The sequence below is a fragment of the Pipra filicauda genome, unplaced genomic scaffold (genome assembly GCF_003945595.2).
Source record: "Pipra filicauda isolate LSUMZ 115617 unplaced genomic scaffold, ASM394559v2 scaffold360_size730234_pilon, whole genome shotgun sequence".
NCBI lineage: Eukaryota > Metazoa > Chordata > Aves > Passeriformes > Pipridae > Pipra > Pipra filicauda.
In genome coordinates this window covers 74,602-101,746 of record NW_024104488.1, presented here as the reverse complement: position 1 = coordinate 101,746, position 27,145 = coordinate 74,602, and the positions used below count along the sequence as shown (strand labels likewise).

Below are 27,145 nucleotides of genomic sequence, written 5' to 3'. Positions count from 1 at the left end.
TGCCAGAGATGGGACTATTGGTCTCACGGCAAAACAGACCTCAATGAACAGCACCACTGATACACATTTTTAAAACACATAAGCCACTGCATCCATCTCACGGAGCAGTAAGATCAATTTACAAGCCAGTGTCAAAAACATGACATGATAAGGAGCTGGACAATGAGCTCTGCCAGCTGTGTGTTGGGTTTGTGCTCTCTGGAAGGACCTGTGCATCACACAGCTCAACCACCACTCCCGGATCTCTCCCTCCAGCACTGCCCCCTGCTCCTCTCCTCAACCAGGCTGACATAACCGAGTCAGTGAGGGCTTCAGTAGCACACCTTTTATTTAAGGTGGTGCTATATTGGCAACAAACAGCAGTGGTCAGGGCCATTATCACCTGTGAACAGCCTCCTACAGCTCTAACCTCACACAGCAAAACCTCTCCCTTCAACGGTTCAAACCAATCAGTTGAATGTCTCAAAGCCAACTCCTGAAACCGAGACCTTCCACCGGCTCTCATCACGCATCTCAATTCTACACTGTATGAAATTCTGTTACAGACATGCAAACATATCTGTAATTTCTGCTATAAATACCCAGCCATGCTGTGTACCTCGGGGGAAAATGTTTATTTGTTTTGTGTGTCTTCCCCTCCTCCAAAGGCAGGTATCAAGGAGAGAATTCTGCTGCTGAATACTTTCATTCTTCCAGGTGTAATTTCTGGATTAAGGTAATTAACAGATAAATACAGACGTAATTTAAAAGCTAAATATATCCACACACACTGTGTTTTATCCCTGAAGATAGTACCTGAAGATAGTGTACAATATTTACAGATGGAAACACCATATGCTTTGAAAACAAAGCTTTTCCAAAAAATAATTTGAATGTAAAGGCAACCAAAACTCCAGAAGGCATGAGCATCTTGAAAATCAGAAAATACTTTAGAGCCATGCTTGTAACTTTATCATTGCTCCCAATCTGCTGGGATGGTGATAGAACTTGACCTTTTCCCCTTTGAATCACTGGAATTCTCAGAGACTGCTACAATCACTTTGAAAATCTCCTGCTTTCAGAGGAAAACTTGAAGCCTCAAAGGGAAAATGGAAAGAAATAAGGTCACAACGTGCCATAGACTGATTTTCACGAAACTGGACACTCAGATACGAATTCTGAATGTTTGAGGTGAGTAATGCAGGCCCTCAAACAATGTTTTTTGAAGTCAGATGCTGCTGCACAAAACCAGCTTTCATTGGTACCTCTAAACTCGCAATCAACCAACGGTATAACACAACCTCAGTCCCCTCTCCAGACACAAAGGGCCTGAATCTTCCCATTTCCATTCCAAAGCCCTGGTTTCATGCACACAAACCCACCCATCATTTTGAAAATATGAGGAAAAGTAACTACTTCTGAAGCCATTACATTTGGGACTTCCTCACTTCTTCAGTTTAACAGCCCCCCTCCGGTAACAGCTCTTCCTGACAGCTCTAAAGGAAGGCACAGCAACCTTGTCAGCAAATGCTGCGGAGCCGCCTGTCCCTCCAAGTCACTGCCTTCCAACCCCCCCAGCTCAGGGCCTGCGGGGGCAAGGATGTGGAGGGAAACAGAGCCTCAGATGCAACCTGAGCACCTCCCGAGCTCTGAGCTCTGCTGCTGCTGCTCAGTCACACAGAGCTCCTGCTTCCTCCCTCCCGAGCGTTTGCTGAGCACACGTTGAGTTTTACCACCCACATCCTGCCAGGCTCTGCAAAGCAGAAGTGAATAAATGCACATTAACGACTCTGGCACAGAAAATGACGGCACACAGAGAATGAGCTCGGTATAGTTTCCACAATTCTCGACCAAAATTAATCTTTGAAGAGCAGAGGGAGAGGATGGAAAAGGATGTTGAAGCTCGTCTGCGTGAAGGATACGAGCCATTGCTGGCACCTGGCACCAGTCTAACCCGCGCTGACAGTGCCACAGATCACCCTCATTAGCAAAACAAGTATGCATTAGATACAAATGTGGACCAAATCTGGTATTTCCCTAGAATACAGTCATTTCGCTTTTCATCTACAGATTTCAGTGAGATTTGCAAAGGTGTTCTGACAGCTGGATAGTGCCTGGCACGTGTGGGAATGGCTGCAGCCAGCCCAGCATCACCCAGCAGCTCGCTGGCAAACCAGGACAGACAGTCCACACTTCCGAGATCTTATTAGTGCTTGAAGAGTTTGTTTTTTGGCTTTATACAATGTACTTTACGACATAAACCAAATCTTTTTAGAGACTCAGTTGTCTTTAAAGATTAGAGTAAGGAAAAAGAAAAAACCCACACTTATGAGAGTTTCAGTAAAATGGTCCATTAAAAATTAAATTCCAGCTCATTTAGTAACTTCCATTCAGTCGACTTTTGGATAAAATTTATTACAGCTCTTACACACAAGCACCCTCAACTATGTAAAATGTCACATCCCAAAGGTTTGTACCCAGCCTAGAGAAGCATAGGACCACCAAGCAAATAAACTGAGTGAAAACATAGCCCTGTAAGATGTATTTCAGTAACTGCCAGCCACAAAAACAACTGAAAACTGCTACATGCATCCATCTGGCACATATGGAAGTATCATCCTAAACTTATCCCTACTGCCACTTTTTCAGGTGGCTGCCTCCTGCTCATTACTGATCCAAATTACCATTCTGGGGAGGAAGGACAAGGAGCTGGCAACACTTGTCTAACATGAAGACTGACATGAAGTTTCTAAACTGGCACATGCTGTGGGATCTGCCTTTAGCCCCCTCGCTCAGCACCACCACGGCCTTTCCCTGCACGAGGCAGGACCCAGCGAGAACTTCCCGGAGTACATCCCATGTGCACGGCACCAAAAGAACACCGGGAAAGCTTTCATCTTTTCAAACTTGACTTTGTTGTTCCCAGGTGATGGCTGTGCTCAGGGTGTTTGTTACCTACACTGAGAGCAGCACTGAGAGACTCCCAGCTTAGCTCCGACTCCTTTATGTCCATACGCAGAGCTCCAAGCGGTCAGACCTTCACTCCTGACCACAGCGAGGGAAGGGCATCTCCTCACCAGCAGCACACGGGTCCTGGGTGCTGTCCCCACACACACGGGGATGAACGTGTGGGGTGGCACAGCGGGTGTGGGAGGCAGCAGGGTGGGCACATGGGCTGTGTGTGGAGGCAGGGTGGGCACGGTACATGGGGAAGCAGGGGTGTGTGGGACAGGAGAAGCAGGGGTGTGTGTGGGACAGGAGAAGCAGGGGTGTGTGTGGGGTACAGGAGAAGCAGGGGTGTGTGGGGTACAGGAGAAGCAGGTGTGTGTGGGACAGGAGAAGCAGGTGTGTGTGTGGGGTACAGGAGAAGCAGGGGTGTGTGTGGGGTACAGGAGAAGCAGGGGTGTATGTGTGGGACAGGAGAAGCAGGGGTGTGTGTGTGGGACAGGAGAAGCAGGGGTGTGTGGGGTACAGGAGAAGCAGGTGTGTGTGTGGGACAGGAGAAGCAGGGGTGTGGGGGGTACAGGAGAAGCAGGGGTGTGTGTGGGCGCACACGGTGTGAGGCACAGGCCGGGCACGGAGCCATGGCGGGAAGCTCCCCCACAGCAGGGACCTTCCGTCAGGGCCCGGCCTCCACACACTGCCCCTCTGCAGCGGGTTTAACCCCCACTGCACAAAAAACAGCCTTTCCCCTCAGGGGTTATCCCATGTCCGCTCCCACACTGCTGGGCCCCCCAAACCCGGCCGCAGAGCTGTGAGCACGGTGAGGGAGGGCCCGGCTCCCCGGGGAGCCCTCAGGCCCCGCCGCGGGCTGAGGAGCCGCCGCAGGTGCCTGCGGGGGGGAGAGGCGGACAAAGGGCGGCGGCACCTGCACTCACCATCGGTAGCAACCCTCGCTGGCCTGCAGCGTGAAGTTGACGCGGGTGCCGCGCGTGAAGGGGAGCAGCACCTTAGGGGTGTTGAGCTTGGAGCAGGCGGCGAGGTGCAGCAGCAGCAGCAGCGGCAGCGCGGGGGGAGCCATGGGCGCGCCGGCAGCTCCGCGCGGGGCACGGAGGCCGCGGCTCGGCCGGGCAGGGCGGCCCCGAGCGGGGCAGGGCCCGCCCGCCCCGCGCCCTCCGCCCCCCGGCCGCCCGCCCGCCCGCCGCGGGGCAGCGCCGGGGCGCCAACGCCGAGGGGCTGTTCTTTTAAAAAAACCCTCCTTTTCTCCGGGCTGAACCCAAAGCCTTCTTTTCTCCGGGCTGAACAATCCCACCTCTCAGCCTTTCCGCGTACGAGAGGTGCTCCAGCCCTCTAATCATCTTCGTTGCCCTTAGTTCTTGTTTGTAAGAAGTATCATTGCTTCTGTATCCTTACACCCCTCAGGTAATACTTGCGTTCCTGTACTTTTTGTGCCCTAGGCAAAACAAATTCGTAGTCGGACCAAAGTGCAGCCAAAGGTGAGGAGGTGGCGGTGGGAGGTCGGTGGGACGCGGGCCCTGCAGCGCAGTGGGCACCACAACAGCCCTGCTCCGAGGCTGCCGGAGCTCTGCGGGGCGCGGAGAGGAGCTACATTTCATCGGCCAGACTGACTGAGCTTGACCTTTCCCTCTGCATTGCTCGGAAGCGGGGTGGAACTGCATGGGAAGCAGGACAATTAGGAAGAAGAAGAAAAGGGAGGGAAGTTTTAACCATCACTGACAAATCCATAATAATTCGTTAAAAGCCTGGAATGGAATTTTGTGGATCACAGCTCTTTAATTTTTTTGCTCTGTCTTTTAAAATCATACTGCAAAATGTATATTTGGTGGTGATTGGGCTTTGTAGTGGATGGTACTGTACAGTACCTTAGTGTGCAGTACAGATATACTGTACAGTTCAATTTGTTACGGATGTACAGGAACTGCTGACTTATGCAGGTAGAAACCTCATTCAGTAGGATGGAATTTCTGTGAGCTTTATAATTTGCGTTTTTAGAAACTTTGAACACACCTGAAGCTATTCTCAAAAGACCATTATATTTTGTTAAGTCCAAAGTCAGGCTGGTAGGGCAATCTTAATTTGTCCTTGTTCATATGTATCCTCTTTTCAACAGATGTTTAACGGTGTGAGCTTTTCAGCATTCCTGGTGAATTACACATTCTGGGAATTAATCAAAGCTATTTAGTGAATGAAGTTATTGCGTGGAGGATCTGCCTGTCCTTACCTGTGACAGAGGGATGGTACATATATACAGGAGGAGAATGGATTTCAGGAAGGGCATGAGCATCTCGGAGTAAAAATAATTAAATCCCGCCGAGATCAGCTGCTGTCCAGGGACACCACCCAGGTCTAATTCAGGTAGTACAGAAGTTAACCAGCTCTCATCTGTTCTAAGCAATTTAGGAATTTTATTTGCCTAAGAGCATTTTTTTCCACTATTTATTCAGCTAGTGTTTTATTTATCAATACCTCAGCAACACTATTCCATTTTCTATCCCAGAGGACTGTGTGCTGCTGGACAGTTCACTTCTCCCTGCAGCTCCTGTGTGTATATTACTGACTTTCTGACTGCATATCCTGAAATTGTGTGGTCTGATTTAGAGAAGACCTGAACTTTGCAGCTGCAATTTAAGTCAGTGGGAGCTGGGCCCAGGAAGATGTATAGTGTTAGAAGCTCTGCCAAATCAAGCCCTTACATCTCCCCAAAATACAGAGGGTTTGGTTTTTTTCTTCACTTTTTTGCTCAATCCATTTGTAGCCTTTCTTCATAGGCATGTTATGAAGATAAATTCAGTAAATCTGGGATTATTAGGGAGGTACATGATAAAATAGCCCATGACACAATCAGTTCAATGTGTCTACACTTAGTATAATTACCACTGAGTAGGTAAGAGGTAGATAGTACCTTCCATCCTGTGCTGTGAATGAGGGGAGAAAATGTCTTTATCCCAGTACTAAGACCCACTCGCCTCAGGGGAGCTGCAGGGGCACCAACAAGGAGGTGCTGCTTTTAAAAAAAAACTCCTTTTCTCAAGGCTAAACACCCCTAGCACCTTATGGGACTCCTGCTCCAGATCCCTTCCTGGACACGCTCAATGTCTGTTTTGTGAGGGGCCCAAAATGGAATCCAGAATTCGAGGAGTGGCTTCACTAAAGCCCAGTAGAGGGGGACAGGCACTGCCCTCATCTTGCTGGCCACGTTATTTTTGATACAAGCTTTCTTGGCCACCTGGGCACACTGCTGGAAAATGACAGTGAAGTACAGCATTTAAATATCCAACACATCTTTCAGAGCAAGAGTAAGAGTAGAATAAGGAATCATTGATGTGCAACTCAGTGTCTCCTGCCTTAACGTTTCTGTGGCACAGTAAAATGATGAACTGAGTTTTCTGCTCATTGAAGTTGAAAGTCATGCATTGCAGCACTGCTTTAGCATGAGAGGAGGGAAGGCTGGGAGGCAGATAGTGCAGCTGTGTGGTCAGTGGAGGTACCAACACCAGGGTTGGAGTTACATCAGGGGCTGACTTGGCATCCTTGCTCCACTGCTCTACTCTCCATGATGCAGGGATGAGATCCATATGGAGTCAACACATCATTCCTCACGCTACAGAACGGTGCAAATACCTCCAGTCAGTGAGGTGGTTGCCTGGTGTGGTGGAGAATTGGAATGGGATAGACACACTAGGAATATGAGACTTTTACGTGTACACCCGAGTAAGTCTGATAAAGAACACAAGTGGAAATCTCTTGGTCACAAAGAATACGATTACAGAGCGATAGAGGGAGTGCTTTAATGAGCTGCTTAATTGTGAGAGGGAGAAAGACAAACAATAAATGGTTATTCTCCAAGCAGCTGAGCCATTTGTGGATGGATTTCAAGAGATTTAAGAGGCAATCAAAATACAGGCAGTAAATAACAAAACACCAGGTGCTGATAATGTTTCTACTGAAATATGAAAATAAAAGGGGGGAAATTACTGAAAGATTTTACAAGGTCACTTGTTTGGTCTGCAGATCTAAAAAACAACTGCCAAGTAAGAAAAGAGACATACTTGGATGAAATCTTTAAAATTAATCAATGTCTGCGGGAAATATATTTTTTATAAAGCAAGAAAAAACCTATATCAGTATATGTCATGAGGTGATCTTTTGGCAGTGAAATCTTTTTAAATCCTTGTTCAAAAAAAAAGGAAGTATTTGAGTGGCGCAGGGATGATGGACCATCTGGCCAAGAAAACATTTAATTTTCAGGCATTTCACATTTTAAATGTTTGAATAATCTCAAATCTTTTAAAACACTTCTCTACAAAAAACCCTACAAAACCCAATAAAAAAGGAAAAAACCACACCCAACACCCCACCACCACACCTGCTCCAAAAATCCAGCTCTGAGTAACTGCAACTCCGAAGGTGACACTTCAGCAATATAATAAGGCAATGAGGTGTGGAAGGTTATTTTAAAGTGTACTGGGTGAACCTGACCCAAACCAGCTCCAACCACAGCCCTTGTAGGTATCTCTGTACTCGTGTATTAACAGTTTGGGGCCAGCTCTGTGAAGTTTCAACAGCTGAGCACATTATGTACAATTTAATTGTAAGAACAGTTTCATTAAACTGGGGGAATGACGGCTCACACAGTAGAAAGATGAAAAGTATTGTCCACTGTCACACTCATGAACTTCTCAAGTAAAATAATATTTGACTTAAAGGCTAAAGAGTGACTGACAAGCAATAGTAACACATTTAATGAAAAGACTGTTCCTGTAGGGAGGAAGCTCTGGTTGGGAAGAGATGGGGAGTTGCCTTCACCAGGGTTAGGAGGAGATGAAAGGGGCAGGTTAGTAGACACAGAGGAAGAAGGTGGGAACAGTAACTTTAGGGAAGAACAGTGGTGGACCTCTTTTTTGTCTGATGCTGTCTGTGTTTAAGCTGCAGAGTAGAACAGTATCTTGCAAAAATCGCTGGGAAAGATGGTCAGGTTCCTTCCTCCTTGTCAGGCTGCTGCTGCCCTTGTGTCTGTCTTACCCCCCACTGACTCCAGAGTAGGTGCTTTACGTGCGTGTCCTGGCTGACTGGCTCTATGGCCTTCATTGCTGAGCTTTTGCTCAGTTTGCTGTCTGCAGAGCCTTGCAAAGTATCTCCACCAAAGGAACTCCAGGCAAAGAAGGAGTTAAAGTAGTCCAATATATTAAGTGGTACCTAAAAAACAACAACAGAGGAACAACATTACAACTGGTGTCCCTTAGTACCAGCAAAAGGCTCACAGAATCCCAGAATGGTTTGGGCTGGAAGGGACCTCAAAGTTCATCTTGTTCCACCCCCTGCCTCGGGCAGGGACACCTTCCACCAGACCAGGTTGCTCCAAGCCCCTCCAGCCTGGCACTGATCCTGCCACCCAAAGCACACGGGATAGGTTCCTGCCTCTGCATTGTCCTGCTCAGCTGCTCCTGCCTCCCACAGACCTGGAACTGTAAGAGGAGGCATCACCCTGCATTGCTTTACAACGGGTATCATAAACTTAGAGAGTACATAAGCCAGCAGTCCTTCTTCAATTATGTCTTTATCACTTTCTCCTCTAGTAATGACATTCAATTTACCCTACTATCTGTATCTTCATGCACCTATTGAAGGTTTTATGACAACATCCTCTCAGCCTTCCAGCTGTTCCCTACAGAGGTGATGATGGATGGACAGCAACTCTAAACCTGACCACTTTGGCTATGCTTGCCAGTGTTTACCTTCCAAGGTGTTTGGCCAAAGGAGGGCATAAATTCAGTAAATGTCCACAATTAAGACAGCCAATTAATGGCATCAAGAAAGGAAACTTTATAATTCCATGGAGGTTGATTTCCTTCAGATTACTCAGACAGGAGCATTTGTATTTAGAAAACGAGTAAAATAAGGGCCAAATATAGTCTAGTCTGCCAGGGATGTCACTAGGAGTTTTTGAATGTGTCCCAGGTAAGACTGAGGCCCAAAGAGAGATGTAGCTCTTTAAATCCCAGTTCCTCTGCTATAAATCCGTTCGATATGCAAGACTTTCCCAGATGGTATAAAACGCCAAGACCTCACTAAATTATTCAGGATGAGTCTGATAACGCTGAGATTATGAAACAGTAACATCAGATAAAAATAAACGTTTCTCACTTCAGAGTTTATCTACCTTTCTAATGTAAATTTATGGTTATTAAAGGAGGTTATTTATAGCTGTCTTTTCAAGCTCCTACATAACAGTGCTGCTGCCTGTGCCTTTAGACACAGATAGAAATCACATTAATGAGCTACTCACCCAACAACTCAATGAATGCAGGAGTGAGGAGAATTCACAAGATGAGACAAGTAACAAAAAAAAATCCCAACCTTTGTTTCTGCTTTAAATACATCAGGGTAATTTAGGAGAACACAGTAGTTTTAAATCTTGAAAATAATGAATACAATTTATAAATAGGCATGTGAATATGTTTAATGACTTAGTTAATAGTACCAACAAAAGTGAATTTGGTCATTTCAAGGTTACTTGGTTGCAAATTATGGTATGTAGAGCTCAGAAATCTTACGTGGGCAGTCAAGTACAATAATTCTGACTCTTTTTTAAACATTAACACTGTTCTGAATGGGTTCGCTATTTTTTATGCTTTAAACACCAGCATGGAACAATGCATAAAATGCCATCATCTCTTCTACTTTTGCCATTCTCTTTATGTAAAACTCTTCTGATCTCACTTACCTCAGCACTGGCAGTGATCTAGAGGGTTCTGTACCTAAGAGCCAGTAAGGCTCTCAGACTTGCTCTGTGGTTCTCCATCTATACTGGCACTACAAAGTGTGCATTTCAACGGTAAAATTACATTTTTTTTTCAGTCAAAATACATTCAGGTTTTTTTCTAATATAGACATAAGTACAGCGAATTCAACCCCTCTTGCCAACCTTGAAGAAACGTAACATAAATTGCGTTACACCTACGACGAGTCCTCCTTCAAAAGAGGCATCACTTCCTGCAGTAGAATGTTGGTGGGAAAGCAGGAGGGGCTGCAATGTAGCACCAATTGTAACAGTTCCTGTGCACATTGCACTGAAGTGACCTGATTTCTGTTTTGGCTCCTAAATTCCTTTCAGGGGTCACTTTTCCAGGTAGGCCACTTACCAATCAAGTTACCATGGGAATGGAATATTCAGCACTCAAAAATAATATCATTTATGAAGCAAAAAAGTTGTCTTTCATGGGAATTTGCAGCTGCAGATTTGTAACAAATAAAGAGGTTAGATACAATGTCACAGACAAATTCATTGCAGATAGAGAGGCACAGGTGGTAACCAGAACCAAACCCAGAACCAAAATCTGCTTTGACTAGAACCTATGGAAAACTGTAGTAAAAGAAGGCACATTTCCCAAAGATCTTTATGGCTTCCCATGGAAAGGCCTCTTAGCTTAGTTATACAGGTTTAGTTTATTAACTTATCAAACACATTATTACACCTGTATACCTTCTGTGAAGATTTGTGCTAAGAAAACTTGATCTCTCAAAATGTTCAGGAATGAAGGAAGTTCATTTCAAGAGCACGTGAATATTCATTAGCATTTTTAGTACTCTTCTATCTCTGGTACAAAGTTCAAACTACAGGATTTGTACTTGGGAGACACTAATTAGAGTATTTTAAAACTGCTATATAAATTACACGCTTTTTTAGATGCTGAAGTATAATAGTCCCAAGACTAACTTTAGACTTTCTGCTGATGTTTATAACACATCTAAGTTTTAAAATATTGTTTTTATAACAGTGACAGAACACTAGGAAACTGCCCTTTTTTATGTGGCTTGATGATGTTCCAGATATATTTTTTGTTTACAGAAATGTCCATTACACGTATTATACCAAAGTGTCAGAGAAAAGTGAGGATTTTTCTGATATCTAGAAAAAACTAAATGACTTTGACAAGGCAGGATGTCCTGCCAACGTGATTATAGCTGTAGTAGTCATCAGTTTGGTTCACTTTGCTCATCTTTTACTTCAGGCTTGATTAGCTATAAATTCTATAGCTTCTCCCCTCTGGATCAAATACCTAAACAAGCTTTGATGTTCCAAGGATTTTCTAGCCAAGTGATTTCGTAAGGGGGAAAATGCTTAAGGGTACTGTTTGATAAGTCAGTGAGTCTGTGAATAGCAAGGGAAACAGGTATACAGAAGTGATATTTCCTCTGTTTTTTCATTGGTTTGGGGTTTTCTTCAAGTAACCTGTTTTTTTTTCACGAGACCCATAAAATTCAGTAGAAATTGCAGGTGCTTGTACTTGCAGAATTTTGGGTTTGGTTTTAATCACAACTTATCCTGATTTTCACTCTCGATGCTGTTGTTCTCATGCAGAATTTAATTCATTAGTCTGTCAGTTTTCAATTCAGTAGGAGGTTAATATTAGTATGTCCCAAGGATCTGGGCTGTAGTTAGTACTTAATACACTCATTAATTATCCAGAAAGGCAGAAATGAGGGGTAGAACAGAAAAATGAGGTCAGCAGGATTTACAGATGACAAAATTATTTAGTGTAACTCTTCCTAAGAGGAGGCTGTGATGAACTTCCTGGGAACAGAACGAGACAAATTGGCAGCATAATGGTTGATGAAATTCAGACATTGACAAATGCAGGGGAGAGCACAGGGAATGGAAAACCTGAACTGCTTGTACCCATGGCCCTGCTCTAACTTCTCACTAACTGCTGAGGGACAGAGAACACCCAGCTCAATTACAGCCTCTCCTCAAAACCTAAATGAGGTGGTGGAATACAAAAAAATAGCCTAGAAAAGAACCACAATACAGTGGGAAAACATTTGTTCCTGTTCTACTTTAGACTTTGCAATAAGCCAGGGTCATTCCATCTCACAGCAGATACGGTAGGAGAGGGCCATGTCTAACAATTCCTACCTCCCTTGTCCAGTGTGTCCTGTTGCTGAGGCAGGAAGCTGGAAGCCCATTGTTACAACACCTGCTGGGCTGTGTGGGAACTCGTGAAGGTCGTTTGCCTCCCTCTGCTTTTCATGCTCAAGCTCAGGGCCACTCAGGGATATTCTTGTGATTGTATTGTTGATTTATGCAGGCAGAGCTGCTCCCTACAAGATGCCATCAGTCTGCTTTTATTCATTTCTGATCACCTTGAGCACATGCACATCCATCTCCCATTTTATTCCTCCTAACTAGCTGCCATCTTGGCAACAACGCTTTTTATGTTATTTATAAATGTTTCCTCTTGGGATCCTGGAGACACATTTGTACTCTCCTTTCTCCCCTCATTTGCTTTTCTTATTGGTTTTGGTTCCTTTTGAGTGAGTTCTCCCCGTCTCAGATCAGTTCTCTGCATAGCAAGCACACTAATCAGGGGATAGAGAGACAGCAGGATCAACTGAGAGGTTCATTAGCATTACACATGCTGGTTAGAGCCAGGCTCAGTTACACTGGAAGCAACACTAATCCTACAAGACTAAATATTTTTGTTAGATGAACTCTGCTTCAGCATAAAATTGCAATTTTTCACTTTTTCTCCAGTGAAATTGCCAAACAGTCCTTTGTGGTTCTGGTGGTAACCCAGAACCAAAACCACAGAAGGATGTTTGTCAACAGGTTTTCATGCAATTTGTAAATTTTTTGCTCATTTTACTCTACTTTTAGTTTAGAAGTCTAATTTTTTCTTACTTTTCTCATGTAAGAGGTTTGCAACAAGTGAAACACAAGAATAAAAATAATCTCCATATAGCCCAATATTGGCTAATTTTACAATCACTGCGTTCTACTTAAAATTTGTAAATCCTCTAAGCACTTCTGACTGTAAGAGCCCCCAAAATGCCATTCTGATTTATGTAACAAGGTATCTGACATAATTCACAGAAAGAGGAAAAAAGCTGTAAAGCAACCCTGCAGCTGTAGTTTCTCTATGTGAATTATTCTCCCCATATTTTTACGAAATAGCCTAAATTAATTACAAGGATGCCAATTTTAGCTCTGTGTTGATCAAATGCAATTACAAAGATTCCCAGGAGGACACTGTATGAAGGCCTAGGTTTTTGGAAATATTTAAGTTGACGAGAAATTAATTTTTCCCTTATTAGTTCTCATTTCACAAACAGACTCCTCTTTGTTCATAACTGGCTGCTGTAACAGCTTTGAGTCTTTAATTATTACTAATTATTGACTAAAGATTTGTTATATTTGAAAGTTGGAGCCTTTTGGCTCCAACTAATGAATAGGATGGGATGAAGGAAAAAGGTAGTGAATTATTCACTGACATTTGGCTTAATTACAATCAAATGACCCTTTCTGAATTGGAAAGCACTTGGTGAAAAGCAGAAGACAAATGAGATGTTTCAGTGTAAATAATGAACAGCTCTATTTTTTAAATTTAACCCCCAAATTAAAAAATAAACCCAAGCCCACTCTACACTATCTGTTCTATAGCCTTGCAATAAGATGTTTTTGTGAGTTCAGAACACATTCTGTTTGACCTTCCTGGAGTTTTCTTTCGGGTCTGACCTTGCACCTGCTTAGCTTTAGAGACTGTAATTCTATCCCACTGAAAAAATGATGCTGAAAGCTCCATAAAGGTTTTTCTCTTCCATCTTATGCCCCATTTTCCTTGTACAATGAACAAAACAGAGGAATTATATTGCAGGACCATGTGTGTGTGCAAGGACTATATTTGCAAGAAACAACATTTGCTTCAGAATTCAAATGTTAAGCAATATCTCGTTCACTTAACTACACTCTTTTCTTAATCCTAGAGGACATAATTTAATTAAAAACAATTCAACAAGGCATAAGGTACTCCTTCAGTGCAAAAAGCTATCTCTAAGGATAGCTGTAAGGATCTAAATATTTTATTAACTTTCCAAATACTCTTAAAAGTGCATCTTTGTGACTCCAGGTGCTCTGCCCCTCAGCACATTTCTGCATGTCCTTATCCTTGAACACCCTCCAAATGGGCAGAGTTAAATTGCACCTTTTGCTGTGAATTGATGCAGGTTTGTGAGTTGAGTGTCCATGAAGAGGATGATGGCCTGCAGTTCACAACAGCTTGCATCTTGGAGCAGTAAATTGCTGGCATTTTGGAAATACTGTCCTGAGTCCTGCTCTAGACTCCTCGTTCCTTTCCACTGGCACTGGGTTGCTGTGGGTAGAGACCAAAGTTAAAGAAATTAGAAGGCCCAGCAAGGTATCTTTTGAACAGATAAATCTGCTTTTCTTTCAGAGGGGACTAGAATGAATTGACAGGCAGAAAATAGATATTTTTAATGCTTTCTCTACTCAAATGAAAAGTTGTTTTGTTGTTGTTGTTGTGTTTTTTTAAAGTCTGTCTTTTAACACGCCAGAGACAATGGGAGACAACACATCATTTCCAAACCTACATCAATAATGAGTGATTAATGGTAATTAGGTTTTACCTATGGTGTTACAAATGGGCATTACATACTTGGCTTAGTAATGCAGCTGAAATAGATACACTTTGCAAACTGCTGAAATTAAGCTTTCTGTAAAGCATGAGGCTTTACTTTTTGTGATTAATAAACCAAGAGCTTGTATATCTGATACTGAAAAGCAAGGAGGTTCCCAAAGTTTTGTGTTTACATGGAACCGCCCTTCTTCTCTTTTCCTCCTTCCCTTTCGCCCAGCCATGGCTCGTGTCCTGGTTTATGGAAAGGCCAGAAAAATGCAATTGTCTAATAATTAACCAAGAGGGTAAACTACTCAGTGTTCCAAGGCAGACACCAGGAAGGGGGAACAGTCTCTGGAGAGGTCAAATTAGTGTGTATGGTGCCAGGGATAAACAGTGCCTACCCTTGACTGCATCACTGGCAGGCAGCAGCTCTGGCCAAGCACTCCAGGAAAGGGAAGATGAAGCACAGGGAAACCCAAAGCATATTGCAGAGCCAGAAGCAGCCTCAATCCGTGTAAATGTGACCTGCAGCTTCTTTCAAACCAGGCAGGGTAACTCAATCCTCATTTCTGGAGAGAGGTATTTACCAGGGATTTGTTTCTAAAGATCTGTAACTTCAGGTATCTGTTGGCTCACCTCGAGTCCTAAACATGCTGGGAGGCTTTGAGGAGCTCTCAGTAGGAACTGGCATCACACCAAATGAGAGGAGCATTTCCAGTGGGGTAAGAGCAATCTGTGACGAATGATGATGTGCCTCTGGCCTTCAGTGAAACACATTTGAAGCTGGGAAGAAGGTGCCTCCCCAAAGGTTTGGCTGTCCTGGCAGTTTAAACAAATGAAGCATACTGAGAGTGTTCAGATGGGATTCTGGGAAGTTGGCTTCCAATTTGGGTTAATCTGGCACTGTGGAGAGGGAAATAGTGGATTTTATCTCCTTATAAATCCATTCGGAAAAAAAACCAACCATTATTTGCTTTCTTTTTCACAAATGCCACTGTTCAGTCATGCAAATATTCAAATAAACCAATAATAGTTTGCCAGAAGACAGGCTGCTACAAAAATACAGACAAGATCAGATAAAAATATGCTAAAAATGATAAAAATAAAAAAAAAAAGAACACTGAAAAATAAGTAAATACCAGAGTAAGATTACTTGGGCAAACTTAACACATCTCGTCTTTCACATGTAAGATTTTGTAGCCTTTAATTCCCTGTTCAAACACTTCTGGTATGTGGACAGGGAGACCTGTCAGAAGAGCCCCTGCTCTGCTCAAGGGCACAGAAAGGATGATACTTGATTATTTTGTTTTCTCCTCAGTCCACGCTCAAGAGTGTGCCCTGAAACATTATCTACTGCATGAGATCGAGACCATGCTCTGTTGAAGAATAACTAATTTCTTTTTCTGTCACATCTCCCCATCCAAGAGGCTCCACTGATGAGCACATCTTACATTTCTACAAGCCAGAAAGGTTGTATTAGTCATAGTTCTAGCAGTAGGGATATTAATAATACTAAATACACCAGTGGACGATGGAGCCTTAGATGCACAGGTCACAACAGCTCATTCAAGGTGCCCTTGTCTGGGGCATACTCAAGGATTTCTGACCAGAATACATTTAAATTTGACTTTCATTAATCTTATGTATGAGCAACACTGTATTGCCAACCCCAGAGCACAACCTCGGGCACCCCCTAAAGAGCACATTGTTAGTGAGCATTTGATGAAAGCTGCCAGGAAAAGGAGCCCCTCTGCCCCCGAGCCCTGTGGCCCCAACCTCCAGCCCCGTCTAAAGGTGGTCCTGCCCTGCCAGGGTAGGGATTTGGGCCACCTTAACGTACAAATAAATAGCAATAAACCCTCAGCTGAGTGTCCGGGTGGTCCCACCAGCAAAGCCCCAAGGCCCCAGCCCTGGCTGAGCTCCGTGCCCGGGCGCAGCCGTGGATGCCCACGGTGTGGGCAGGCAGGAGCCAGGCTGGGGCTGGGGGAGCCCGTGGTGAGGGACCTTGGGCTGAGGGCACATTTATTGCAGCGGGACCATCTGGGCCTTGTGCTCCTCAAATGGGCTGCTTTATGGTTCCCAAAGCCAGGGGGTGGAGCTTTAGTGATGAATATTCAGAAATCACCTCCTCACCCGGAGGTGTGGACTTGAAAGGAAAAAGCCAAGGTCTAGAAGGGGAAGGGGCCACCCTTCTCCCCTGCGTTGGAGGGCCACCCTTCTCCCCTGCGTCACTTCTCTCAAGGCAACCTGCAGTGGCAATCGCTGCTGGGGCTGCCACTGCCCGCACTGCAGCGAGAGACTTTGCCAGGAAGAGCCCTCCCCGAGATCCAGATTCTGCTGGGTTCTGGGTTTCTGGTTTTTTTCTGTTGCTGAAATTGCAGCGTGGTCTGCCCAAAAGGAGCGAAGGCGGGAGCCTGCAAGTGGCAACTGTTGCTACTGCTGCTCCCTGCCCAGGGAGAGACTGCTGCTGTAGTCACCCCGGCAGATGCCACAGCCCCGCTGGCTACTGCACCCGCTGCTGTTCCTCACAGCAACAGAGAGGGAGAGAGAGGGAGACAGCCTGCCCCCTGCCTCTGTGTCCCGCCATCTTCCTGCGACAGTGTGTTTTAATTTGGGTTTTGATTCCATCTTTTTCCTTGCTAACTTTTTTAGTTACTAGATCTCGGGCCACTAATTGGGATATATATATATATATATATATTTTATTTTGGTTTTGTTCCCTTTCCCTTCCCCCTTCCCTTTCCCTTGGGAAATTGTATATTTTAATTGTATATAAGTGTAACATAGGTGTAAATATATTTATATATATCACTTTAGCTGTCTCTCTCTCGTTTCGGGTTTTCTTTAGGTTTTTTTTCTCCCTCTTCTCCCTGAGGTTTTGGGGGCGGGGGGCAGGGACATCTGGTGGTAAATTTTGGAGACTTGGCAGGGAGCCAGCTTCAAAGCATATCAGGCAGGAAGAGCTGGACCTCTCATCTCTGCTCTTCCTGCCCAAAGCCGGCCGTGCTGACGCGGCTGAAGAACGGGCTTCTCACTCTCCTGGTCCAGCTGCCAGGAAAAGGAGCCCCTCTGCCCCCGAGCCCTGCGGCCCCAACCTCCAGCCCAGTCTAAAGGTGGTCCTGCCCTGCCAGGGTAGGGATTTGGGCCACCTTAACGTACAAATAAATAGAAATAAACCCTCACCGAGTGTCCTAACAATGCTCAGTTTGAGAGACCAGGTTGATACTGCTCTCGAATGGGGAGAGAACAGAAAGAGTAAACAGGATTGCATATTTTGGTTCACCATATTCAGCTAGAGCAGGTTTTACATAGTGAGTGACCCCATGGTGGACTGCCCCATGGTGTGCCCCAAAATGGTGGAGTGACCCCATGGCCTGCCCCAGAATGGTGAATCTACCACGTGTGAAGCCCCCAGATGGCAGAGTGGCTGCACAGCCACCCCAGTATCACAGACTGACCGTGGTGTGCTGTGAGCCCCAGGATGGTGCCCTTTGGCCCCGTGAGCCCTGCCCTCTGAGGTGAGAGACACAAAAGGCACAGGCTGTGGGCTGAGATAACAATTTACAGGAAGCAGCAATGAGATCAGAAAATGAACAGTAACAGCAACAATCCTAATAACAACAGTGTCCAAAAGAGGGGGTATGTTACGGGCAAAGTGCCCAGCGATGGGGCACAACCGCAGCCAGCACCGAGAGACAGAGCAGAGGAACAACCTTCATGGCGAAGCAGAGAGTGGCACCAGCTGTTTGTGCTGCCCCAAAATGTCAGAGTGACCCCATGGCCTGCCCCAGCATGGCAGACTGAGCCGTGACGTGCTGTGAGCCCCAGATGGTGCCACACGACTGCGTGGGCCCCTGAGGAACATTTTATCACAGCTGCCCCTCGGGGAGGCCCCAGTGGAGCGGAGCAGAGACAAGGACAGTGACACAAGTGTCCAGTGGCTGCTCCACTGAGCCTCAGTCAGCCTCTGCTCCACCCTGAAATGGCAGTGGCCAACCCCATGGCTGGCCCCAAAATGGTGGAGTGACCCCATGGCCTGCCCCAAAAAGTTGGACTGACTCCACTTGGCTTCAATCAGCTGTGTCACAAATACAACCAGTGCACACATCAGACAATTACACCTTTCAACAGAGATTTAATCTCCCACCACCACATCTCTTACCTTCCGAATCCAAAGCCAGAATTTTCAGCTGCAGGGGGGAATCCTCGAGGTAGAGCTCTCTCGTTGTGGACACAATTTGGATGCCATGAATTAGATCAACTATGGCATCACAGCGAAGCACTTGCCCAGTCCCTGCAAGAGACGTCAGAGAGCCCCTGAGATCCCAGCACTGCTCGTGCTCCCCGAGGGCACCACCAAGACAAAAGGCACCTCCCATTCAGGCAGTGACACCAACCCCGACACTGAAGGAACTGAAACTGTGTCATGGCCTTGAGGATGAAACTCGGTGCAATGGTGGCTAAGAAAGCAAGAACAGCAGTTCCCTGAAATCTTCAGAAGCTCTGATTTCCATCTCCACCACCACTTACAGGTGGTGTCTCTCAGGACACAGGCAGGGTTTGTGCAGTGCAACGCTCAGACCTGGTTCATGGCCCACAGAGCTTAATGACTTTTACCCACAGACCATCAACCCCCATAAACTCCTTCACTGCGTGACTGCAAGGCACTAATTGACTGTCTGATTCTGTCTGTCCCTAGAAAAATTAACCAGGTACATTTTTGACAGACACTGTCATACAACACATGCTTCTCTCTCTCTTTCTTCTCCAAACTTCTTCTTGCAGTATATTGTAAGCCAGACTAAAAAATTCCTGTGCATGCCTTGTTGTGTCTGGATAAGTTAAAGTTTGTGACATGCCTTACTTTGGATGTTGGTTTAAAATTTGCCAAGTACTTGATTCTACCATAAGTTTCTAAAGTTTCCCTTTGTAAAAGTTTGTTACTGAACCTCCTGAGAATTTTGCTTTGTCCCATGCAGTGCCCAGAGTGAATCAAAGAACCTTGCCCTAAACTCACTGAGCTGGCCGGGGTATTACAGTATGGATTTTACATATGGAATTGGAGAGGAAAACAAGAGGGGTCATCTTTGTCTGAAATTTATGAAGGGTCCCTGGCTGTGAGACTTTCTAAAAAGTAAGTATTTCTTGATTGCATCATAGTGCACCGAGTGTATCTTTGCTCCCATATCCCCTCTACTTTTTTTTTATATGCATATATTTATCTATCTCATGGTTTTTCACCAGTCAGAATTTTTATTGCAATACAACTAAGAAATGTTATCTTGTTCTCAGGAAAACAAACGTGGATGACATGTGGGAGTGTGATGCAGCAACATGTGTCACAACTAGATTTTGGGTGGATTCTGATGGCTCCTCTGGCCACGCACCAGAACACCCCAGAGCTGTGCTGTAGCTACCCAGAGCCAATGCAGGCTCATCTCTGGCACTTTATTTTCTTGCTGGTGGGGTTTATCTTCACTTCACAGATTCCTGGCTTCCTGTAGAGTTTCCTGGGCACAAAGCAGAGGCAGAATCCTGTCCCTTCCCTCTCGTTTCTGTGAGCAGTACATCAAATTCCAGATCAATATTAATTAAGTCAATTTTTTTAGAATGTTGCTTAAAGTGACTGAAAAATTGATTTAAAAATACCATTGGGATGTTCCTTAGGGAATTTGATCACCATGACTTGGAGGAGTGTTCCTCACCCTTTCAAAACAAACACTGAATGCCCCTCACATCCCCCGTGTGTGCTGCTTCTCTTTGTGTAACACTTCAGTTCTTCCCTTCCAAAACCACAGTCTGACTCAATGCAGTGGTGTAGGATGATTATTTTGGAAGCTGTGTGGCCTTATGCAACTCCACTTTACCATGGTGTCTCCTTGCCATCATTATTTCATTGCTATTCAGCAATGGAAACATTGGTTTAGGGATGTCAGGCATAGGGCACTGGATTGTACCAGCTGCCTGTTTGCCAAAACAAGTGACTCAAAACACTGATATTAATTCATAATGCCTCTATAGTTTGAGTGTCAGTTATCTGATAATTCACCTCTAAATTGTGTGGTATAATTGTGTCTCAAATACCATGGTATTTGAGAACAAATAAAATGTCCCTTCTAGTTATCCCAAGACATCGCCATCTAATCATGTGAACCCCTCACGGTGCTGGTGAGGAATTTCAGCTGAAGGCCTTTGACTCTGAAGGAGTTTCTGAATAGTTCTGAGCCTACCCAACCTCGTAACCTTGGAATAAAGCCAGTTCCTTTAGGAATGGTTCATATTGTTGTGGTTCCCTTGCTTTTCTCGGCTGTGCTCAGGTGAACACTGAGATTGAAATTCCTCCAGGATATCTCTGGGGGCATTGTTGCATTGCAATTTATGAATCTAAAACTAGCACAGAAATCAGAATATACTGAAAAGCAATAATGGATTTGGAAACGTTTCAAGTATGTTTTGTGCCATAATGATTTTTCCCACAAGCCACACCTCACTTGCTGAACCCTGGGCTTCTCTCAGGATAGCAGAGGTGTTCAAGTCACTGCAAATGCTGATTGTGCTGCTGATAGTAGAAAATCCAAGCTCCTGGTTCTAAGTGTTCAAGGCCAGGCTGGATGAGGCCCTGAGCAACCTGATCTAGTGAGTGGCATCCCTGCCCATGACAGGGGGTTGGAATGAGATGACCTTTAAGGTCCCTTCCAACCTAAACCATTCTGGGATTCTGGGATATCTTTAGAACATAAAACTGCATTTCCTTCCCCAGCCCCAATTTGATTAAATTCCAATACCAACGTAGCAATTGTAACCTTAGTAATGGGAAAGGTGCAGGAGGCCATCTGAAACAAAAAAGTCCTGAAATCTGAGATTTAACCTTTTCCTGCTAGTCTAAGTAGTATAATAGTATCCTTTTAACCATATTGCCAGTGTTTACTACACTTGTCCCTCCAGTTGAGTAGCAGGCCCGATTGTGTTTCTGCTGAATGTACTTGGAAAAGGTGGGGCAGAAATTTGGGTTGTACTTCACCTCTTTCTTTCATATTATAAACAGACTAATTATCACTCAGATTATCAAAGCACTTAAAAATCAGAATGGGGCAAATATCAACTAAACATGCTCAGCTGAACATGCTAATTATGAGATGAAAGTTTTTGTGTATCTGGTTGTTCTTAGGACTGCAAACTGTACATGTTATGCACAACCCTGGTTATTTTGATAGATAACAGAATACTAGACTTCAGGGTGTGTCTGTAATTGGCAATGAAATTAAAAAAATTACATACCACACACACAGTTATAAACATGCTCTGGAAGAATGGTTACAAATTAATTTGTAGACTAATCTGGAGTACCAGAGAATGTGTTAATTAACTTAACTGTGTTTCCCTTCTGTGCTCATGTTCACCCAGTGAGCAGCAGGCTGCAGCTCCAAAGGGACCTGCAAATGAATCACTTGCTTGGAAAGGTTTTTGGTTCAGAAGGCACCTTGCTGTAATAAACACAGTTTTCTCCAGTTTGATGCTGACTTGCAGATGTTTACAGGGTATGAGAGTAAATCAAGTCTTTGGGCTTCCACCACTGGCTCAAGGCACTAAGTCCCTCCAGGGAATTTGAAATGGATATTTAAAGGCTATTTTGGATAAACCCTCACTGGGATCTGTATCATCTGAATTCTGTGGCAATAGCCAGCATCTCTCACCTTGAAAATCACGTGTCACTGAAGGCACAGAGTGGTGCTTAGTGGATCGTGCCATGTTTTGAAAACTGAGGGTTTCAATCACGTGTAATTCAGAGAAGGAGAAGCACTTAGGCTAATAAGAGTGAAGATAAGACTGTGAGGAAAATAATCTTATCTTTAAGGAATATTCAGGCCTTACATTTCCAGCAGCTCTGAGCAACAGCAAGGGAAGGAAGCTGTATCAGTTTCTGAGCTATAAAAAGCACAGACCTTTTTCTGCTCCGCTGGATTACAGGAATCAATAATTTCACATTTTCAACACACCACCGAAGTAAATGCCTGATCTCAGTCATGTCACCCCATGGCAGATCAAAGCCCTCAGGATCAAAGAGATTAAAGTAGCACAGGCTCTCAATATATTATTTTCTGTTTGAAAAGCATCAATTATATTACTGTAGAAATTCATGTAATGAGTTACTATTAAATTTTTTTACAGGAAAAGTCAGTCCCAATGTAAATTAAAAAATCCCTTTTTTATATGTTCCTTTACAAGTATTTCATTCCAGATTTTATCCACAGATTCTTGATGTTACCTGTTTCAAAAGCCTCAACTCAAAGAGGTTTGAAAGCAAAGTTTTTGTGATGTGGCTCTTATGTCAGTCCCGAAGGATTGCCCTTTGAGGAAGGATATTTGGCATCTCACAGCTGAAGCAGAATGAGCTGATTCACACAGCGCTTTTTCCCTCTGCAGAGGACAGGCTGTCGTGACAAGAGAGGGGGGAGATCTGGAGGTAGTTCAGCTGCCTCCGTGCAGGGGAGGGGAGGAGAGCTGCACATGTCAGGCCTGATCAGATCTACTGGGGTTATCCCAAACTCCTGCATTATTCCAGCTCCAGGCAGTAACTGCAAAGTTTCCAGGAGGTTAAAATAATACTCTGCATTGCATCAACTCGTAATTTGGCCTCACACTGCTTCATTTGTGAGGGAGGTGACCCAGAGGTTATGTCAGTCATCTATAGGCTCAATTTTCATTATATCATGAATTTGCTACCACTGACTTTTGTCTGTAATGTCACTGTTTCTTCATATGGAAAAGCCCTTATTGTGTTTCACCATTCATCATGTTTAAGTAATTTCACCATCACAGAATATCAAAACTTCTTGTAGTGAGCCCTTCAGGACCAGAAAGACCTTGAGGTGCTGAAGTGTGTCCAGAGAAGGGGACGGAGCTGGGGAAGGGGCTGGAGCAGCAGGAGCAGCTGAGGGAGCTGGGAGGGCTCAGCCTGGAGAAAAGGAGGCTCAGGGGGGACCTTCTGGCTCTGCAACCCCCTGACAGGAGGGGGGAGCTGGGGGGGTCGGGCTCTGCTGCCAGGGAACAAGGGACAGGAGGAGAGGGAACGGCCTCAAGCTGTACCAGGGGAGGTTTAGATGAGAAAAATTAGAGAAAGTTTCTTCGTGGAAAGGGCTGTCAGGCATTGGCACAGGTTGCCCAGGGCAGTGGTGGAGTCCCTATCCCTGGAAGTGTTCAAAAAACATGTGGACATCGCACTTGAGGACATGGTTTAGTGGTGAACAGGGTGATGGTGCTGGGTTGACAGTTGAACTTGATCTTAAAGGTCTTTTCCACCCCTAACAATCCCACAGTTCTATGATTCTATGAAACTTAGAAGTCATTTTCTCTTCTAAGTGAGGCTGAGAAGCTGCTGAAGGGCTTTTGCCAAGTTCCCTCATTCTACTAAAGAAATGACTTGAACAGATTTAGTAAACTGGGACGATTCCTGGCAGGCCCAACCAACCAGTTCCTTTCACAGGGGACATTAATCAGACTCGTTTTTCTGTTTGCTGAAAGTTGGTTTTGCAGTTCAGGCTGCTGGAGCCATCTTCACATGGATCCACACAGGTGGATCTCTGAACTTTAAAGGCACCAACCACATGAACAGCCTGGAGAGAGTTCCTGGGTTCAGTTTTGAATTGGAACCCCATTATAAGAAAGTATTTCTCTTTGGAAGGCAGGCAGCCCTTTGATGATTGTCAACACGAGACGAATGATCTCCTGGATGATGGAGAGGACATTAAACAGGCCAGACCTTGAGAGTTAATAGTTGCTGCTTATTTATTGGAACAATGATGTGCCTGTGCTTTCAGGTGTGCAGCAATACATAGACTCCCTCAGCACGGCACCCAGCGTTGGCCATGATGTTGTCAAAACCATCCAAATTGCATTTGTCTCCACAGAAGCAAAATGGTACAAGGAGAAAACATTTCCTTTGTCTTGGGAAAACAGAGCCATGAGTTGAGAAACAGCATCAGTACCTGCACAAGCCATGTAGTGCTTCATCTATTTTCTCACTTCTATGGTGTATTCAGGGCCTAATTTTAAAGGACTCCAAACAATGTAGAGAAGGCTGGGCTCTGTGTGGTCTGTAACTAGTTTCTGCTTGTTCAATGTGCTTTTATTTTAAGGAACTTAGGTAATTTTCTCATATTTTCTGACTTATTGCTGTTGCTCTGCTTTTCGGGCTTGTAAAGAGAAGATTAGAACTCAACAGGATTTCATAGGAAATATCTTCCAGTGAAAAGTATGGATGCAGCTATTCCAGTACATTGTGTGAATGTATATTAATTTACAAATGTATTATTTGTTGAATTTAATTTTTAGATAAATAAAAATCAGACTTATTTCACTTATGTGTATTTAAAATATATTTTCGCTGCTTCAAGTGCTGTAACATAAAAAGATAATTTGAACCTCAAATTTTCTCCAAAAAAGTTTTTTTTCAGAGTGACTAGTGAACCAAAAGTGCCATTATTTGCTCAGCTGTGTTTCTTCTCCTGTGCTATAAGGTTTGCTAATCCATTTGCCTTGCAAAATTTGCTGGCAGAAAACTGGAGCTCAGGCAACGTCCAAAATCCAGAATGGGTCATTCTCTTGCGTGCTTTGGGCCTATTCATGAGGAAATGATTACTTTCCTGCACAAAAAGATAAAACTGAGCAACAATGTTATGCCTCATAATGGTTTGGTTAAAATCTGCTGGAAGTCATTGCAGCAATGCAACCAACTGCAAATGCTTCCACAGCCGGACTGTCCCTCCTCTGGAACGGGGAATGAGGGTGTTTGGTGTCACAGCTGCAGTTCCTTGGAGCCACGGCAGGATCAAGAATAACAATCACGAACGCCCAGATGGTACATGGATACCAGAAACAATATTTTCTCATTTCTAAAATCTTCAGTATCGTGTCCTATGTGGAAAAAGTTCCATGTCTTGATTGTGTTTCTTTTTTGCTAGAGGCAAAAATAATCATACCCCAGCAAGAGTGAACAGGTGTTAGTCTAAGTATGCACCAGGGGAGGTTTAGGTTGGCTATGAGGAGAATTTCTGCATGGAAAGGGCTGTCAGGCATTGGCACAGGATGCCCAGGCAGTGGTGGAGTCCCCATCCCTGGAAGTGTTCAAATAACGTGGATGTGACACTTGAGGACACGGTTTAGTGGTGAACAGGGTGGTGGTGCTGGGTTGATAGTGGGACTTGATGATCTTAAAGGTCTTTTCCGACCTTAACGATTCTGTGATTCTATAGGAGCCCTTCCTTAGGGTGCCTCCAAGGGAGCAAGGGATGCAGAAAGGAAAGGGGATTATTTTGGGGGCTGGTGGGAATCAGCCTGCAGGTAAGAATCCAGCTTGTGGGGTAAGAGGAGGAAAATGACAGCAACCCATGTCACAACTATCCAGAACAGAGGAGCAGATGTTTTCATTTGATATTTGGTGGTGAAAAAAGGAATGACTAAGTAAACTCTCCATTTGGAGGAGCGTGGGTGTCAATAGTTTAGATGCAAATGATTAATCATAGAATCACAGAATCCCAGACTGGTTTGGGTTGGAAGGACCTTAAAGCTCATCCAGTTCCACCCCCTGCCATGGGCAGGGACACCTTCCACTATCCCAGGTTGGCCTTGGACACTTCCAGGGATGGGGCAGCCCCAGCTTCTCTGGGCAACCCGTGCCAGGGCCTGTTAATGGGAAAGTGAATATGACAAACAATTTATGATATCCGACAAATACGGAAACGAGTCTGCAAGTTGATTTTTAATTTAACTAGAAGTTAATATAAATAAAATGAAATAAAGACACCTTATGTTTGTGGCTTATTAACCAAACACTCAAACTCTAATTAAGCCCCGAGCTTTAAGTAGTCAGGAAGAAGGAAGAAAAGGTAGATATGCTGAACGAATAATGAGGCAGCATGTGAAGGGGCAGAACAAAAGAAATGGTAATTAAAAGATAATGTCAAAGGGATAGAATGTTTTCGTGGGATAACAGTCTCCTGCTGCTAAATAAATACCAAGGTGAAGTCCAGGCATCCATCAATACTGAATGTCAAGCCAAAGCTGGTGTATTTTAAGAAGAAAGACATTTATCTGGAATTCTCATAAAAAGACATGTATCTAGATTCCTCATAAAAAGACATTACTCCTAATGCCTAAATGCTTTTGGGCGTTTATCCCGGTTTGGTAGATGTTGCTGCTATCGATGGGCCATCTTTCATGACGGTGTTACTGATTCAGTTGTACACCTGCGTAAGAAACGCTTCCTGTATATATTCAAGCAGGATTAGTTAAGTATGCTTAGTCTAGCTTACTTGTGTGCCTGGATTTAGGGATGGTGTTCCTGGAGTGAATCATGACCTGCCAAAATCAGCAGGAGTTCTGCTGCTGTTAGGCGAGATCACTATTTCGCCGTTGTTTCCCTCATTTTGCTGCTGGCCTGCTACATCTCTTCAGCTACTGGTATCTTAACTTTGTTACGATGAGGATGATATTTTCCTATCCAAAGTAGGAAGGATGCCTGGAATCACTTTCAGGCCCTTGACATAAAATCACAGGCATGGGTTGAGTCTCTCCAACTCCCACATTACACCAAGAGCTCGTCCTGCGAGGCCTCACCGCCTGTACCGAGAGCCGCGGACACCCGACCCCGCGCTCTCCGTCCTTGCGGCGGTGCCGCAGATCCCGGGGCGGCGGGTCCGGAGCGCTCCCCGGGCCGGGCGGGTCCGGAGCGCTCCCCGGGCCGGGCGGGTCCGGAGCGCTCCCCGGGCCGGGCGGGTCCGCAGCGCTCC

The 27,145-nt window shown here is 44.7% G+C and overlaps 1 protein-coding gene and 2 long non-coding RNA genes across 3 annotated transcripts in view; 1 reads left to right on the top strand and 2 right to left on the bottom strand.

Annotated features, from left to right (window-relative positions):
- Positions 1-4,031, bottom strand: part of NUP210 (nucleoporin 210) — a 61,682-nt gene extending 57,651 nt beyond the window's left edge. Inside the window, exon 1 of the mRNA XM_027748490.2 lies at positions 3,858-4,031. Coding sequence (XP_027604291.2) covers positions 3,858-4,000 — 143 coding nt within the window. The 5' untranslated portion in view covers positions 4,001-4,031. The remainder of the gene's footprint in view (positions 1-3,857) is intronic.
- Positions 4,032-4,194: 163 nt separating this feature from the next.
- LOC120323875 lies at positions 4,195-24,718 on the top strand. The gene is made up of 3 exons (XR_005564789.1): positions 4,195-4,415; positions 19,337-19,491; positions 24,176-24,718. It is a non-coding gene; the product is annotated as an uncharacterized LOC120323875 (long non-coding RNA).
- LOC114002504 lies at positions 13,674-18,648 on the bottom strand. The gene is made up of 3 exons (XR_003545879.2): positions 18,520-18,648; positions 14,994-15,260; positions 13,674-14,090 (listed from the first exon to the last, which is right to left on the bottom strand). It is a non-coding gene; the product is annotated as an uncharacterized LOC114002504 (long non-coding RNA).
- Positions 24,719-27,145: the final 2,427 nt, after the last annotated feature.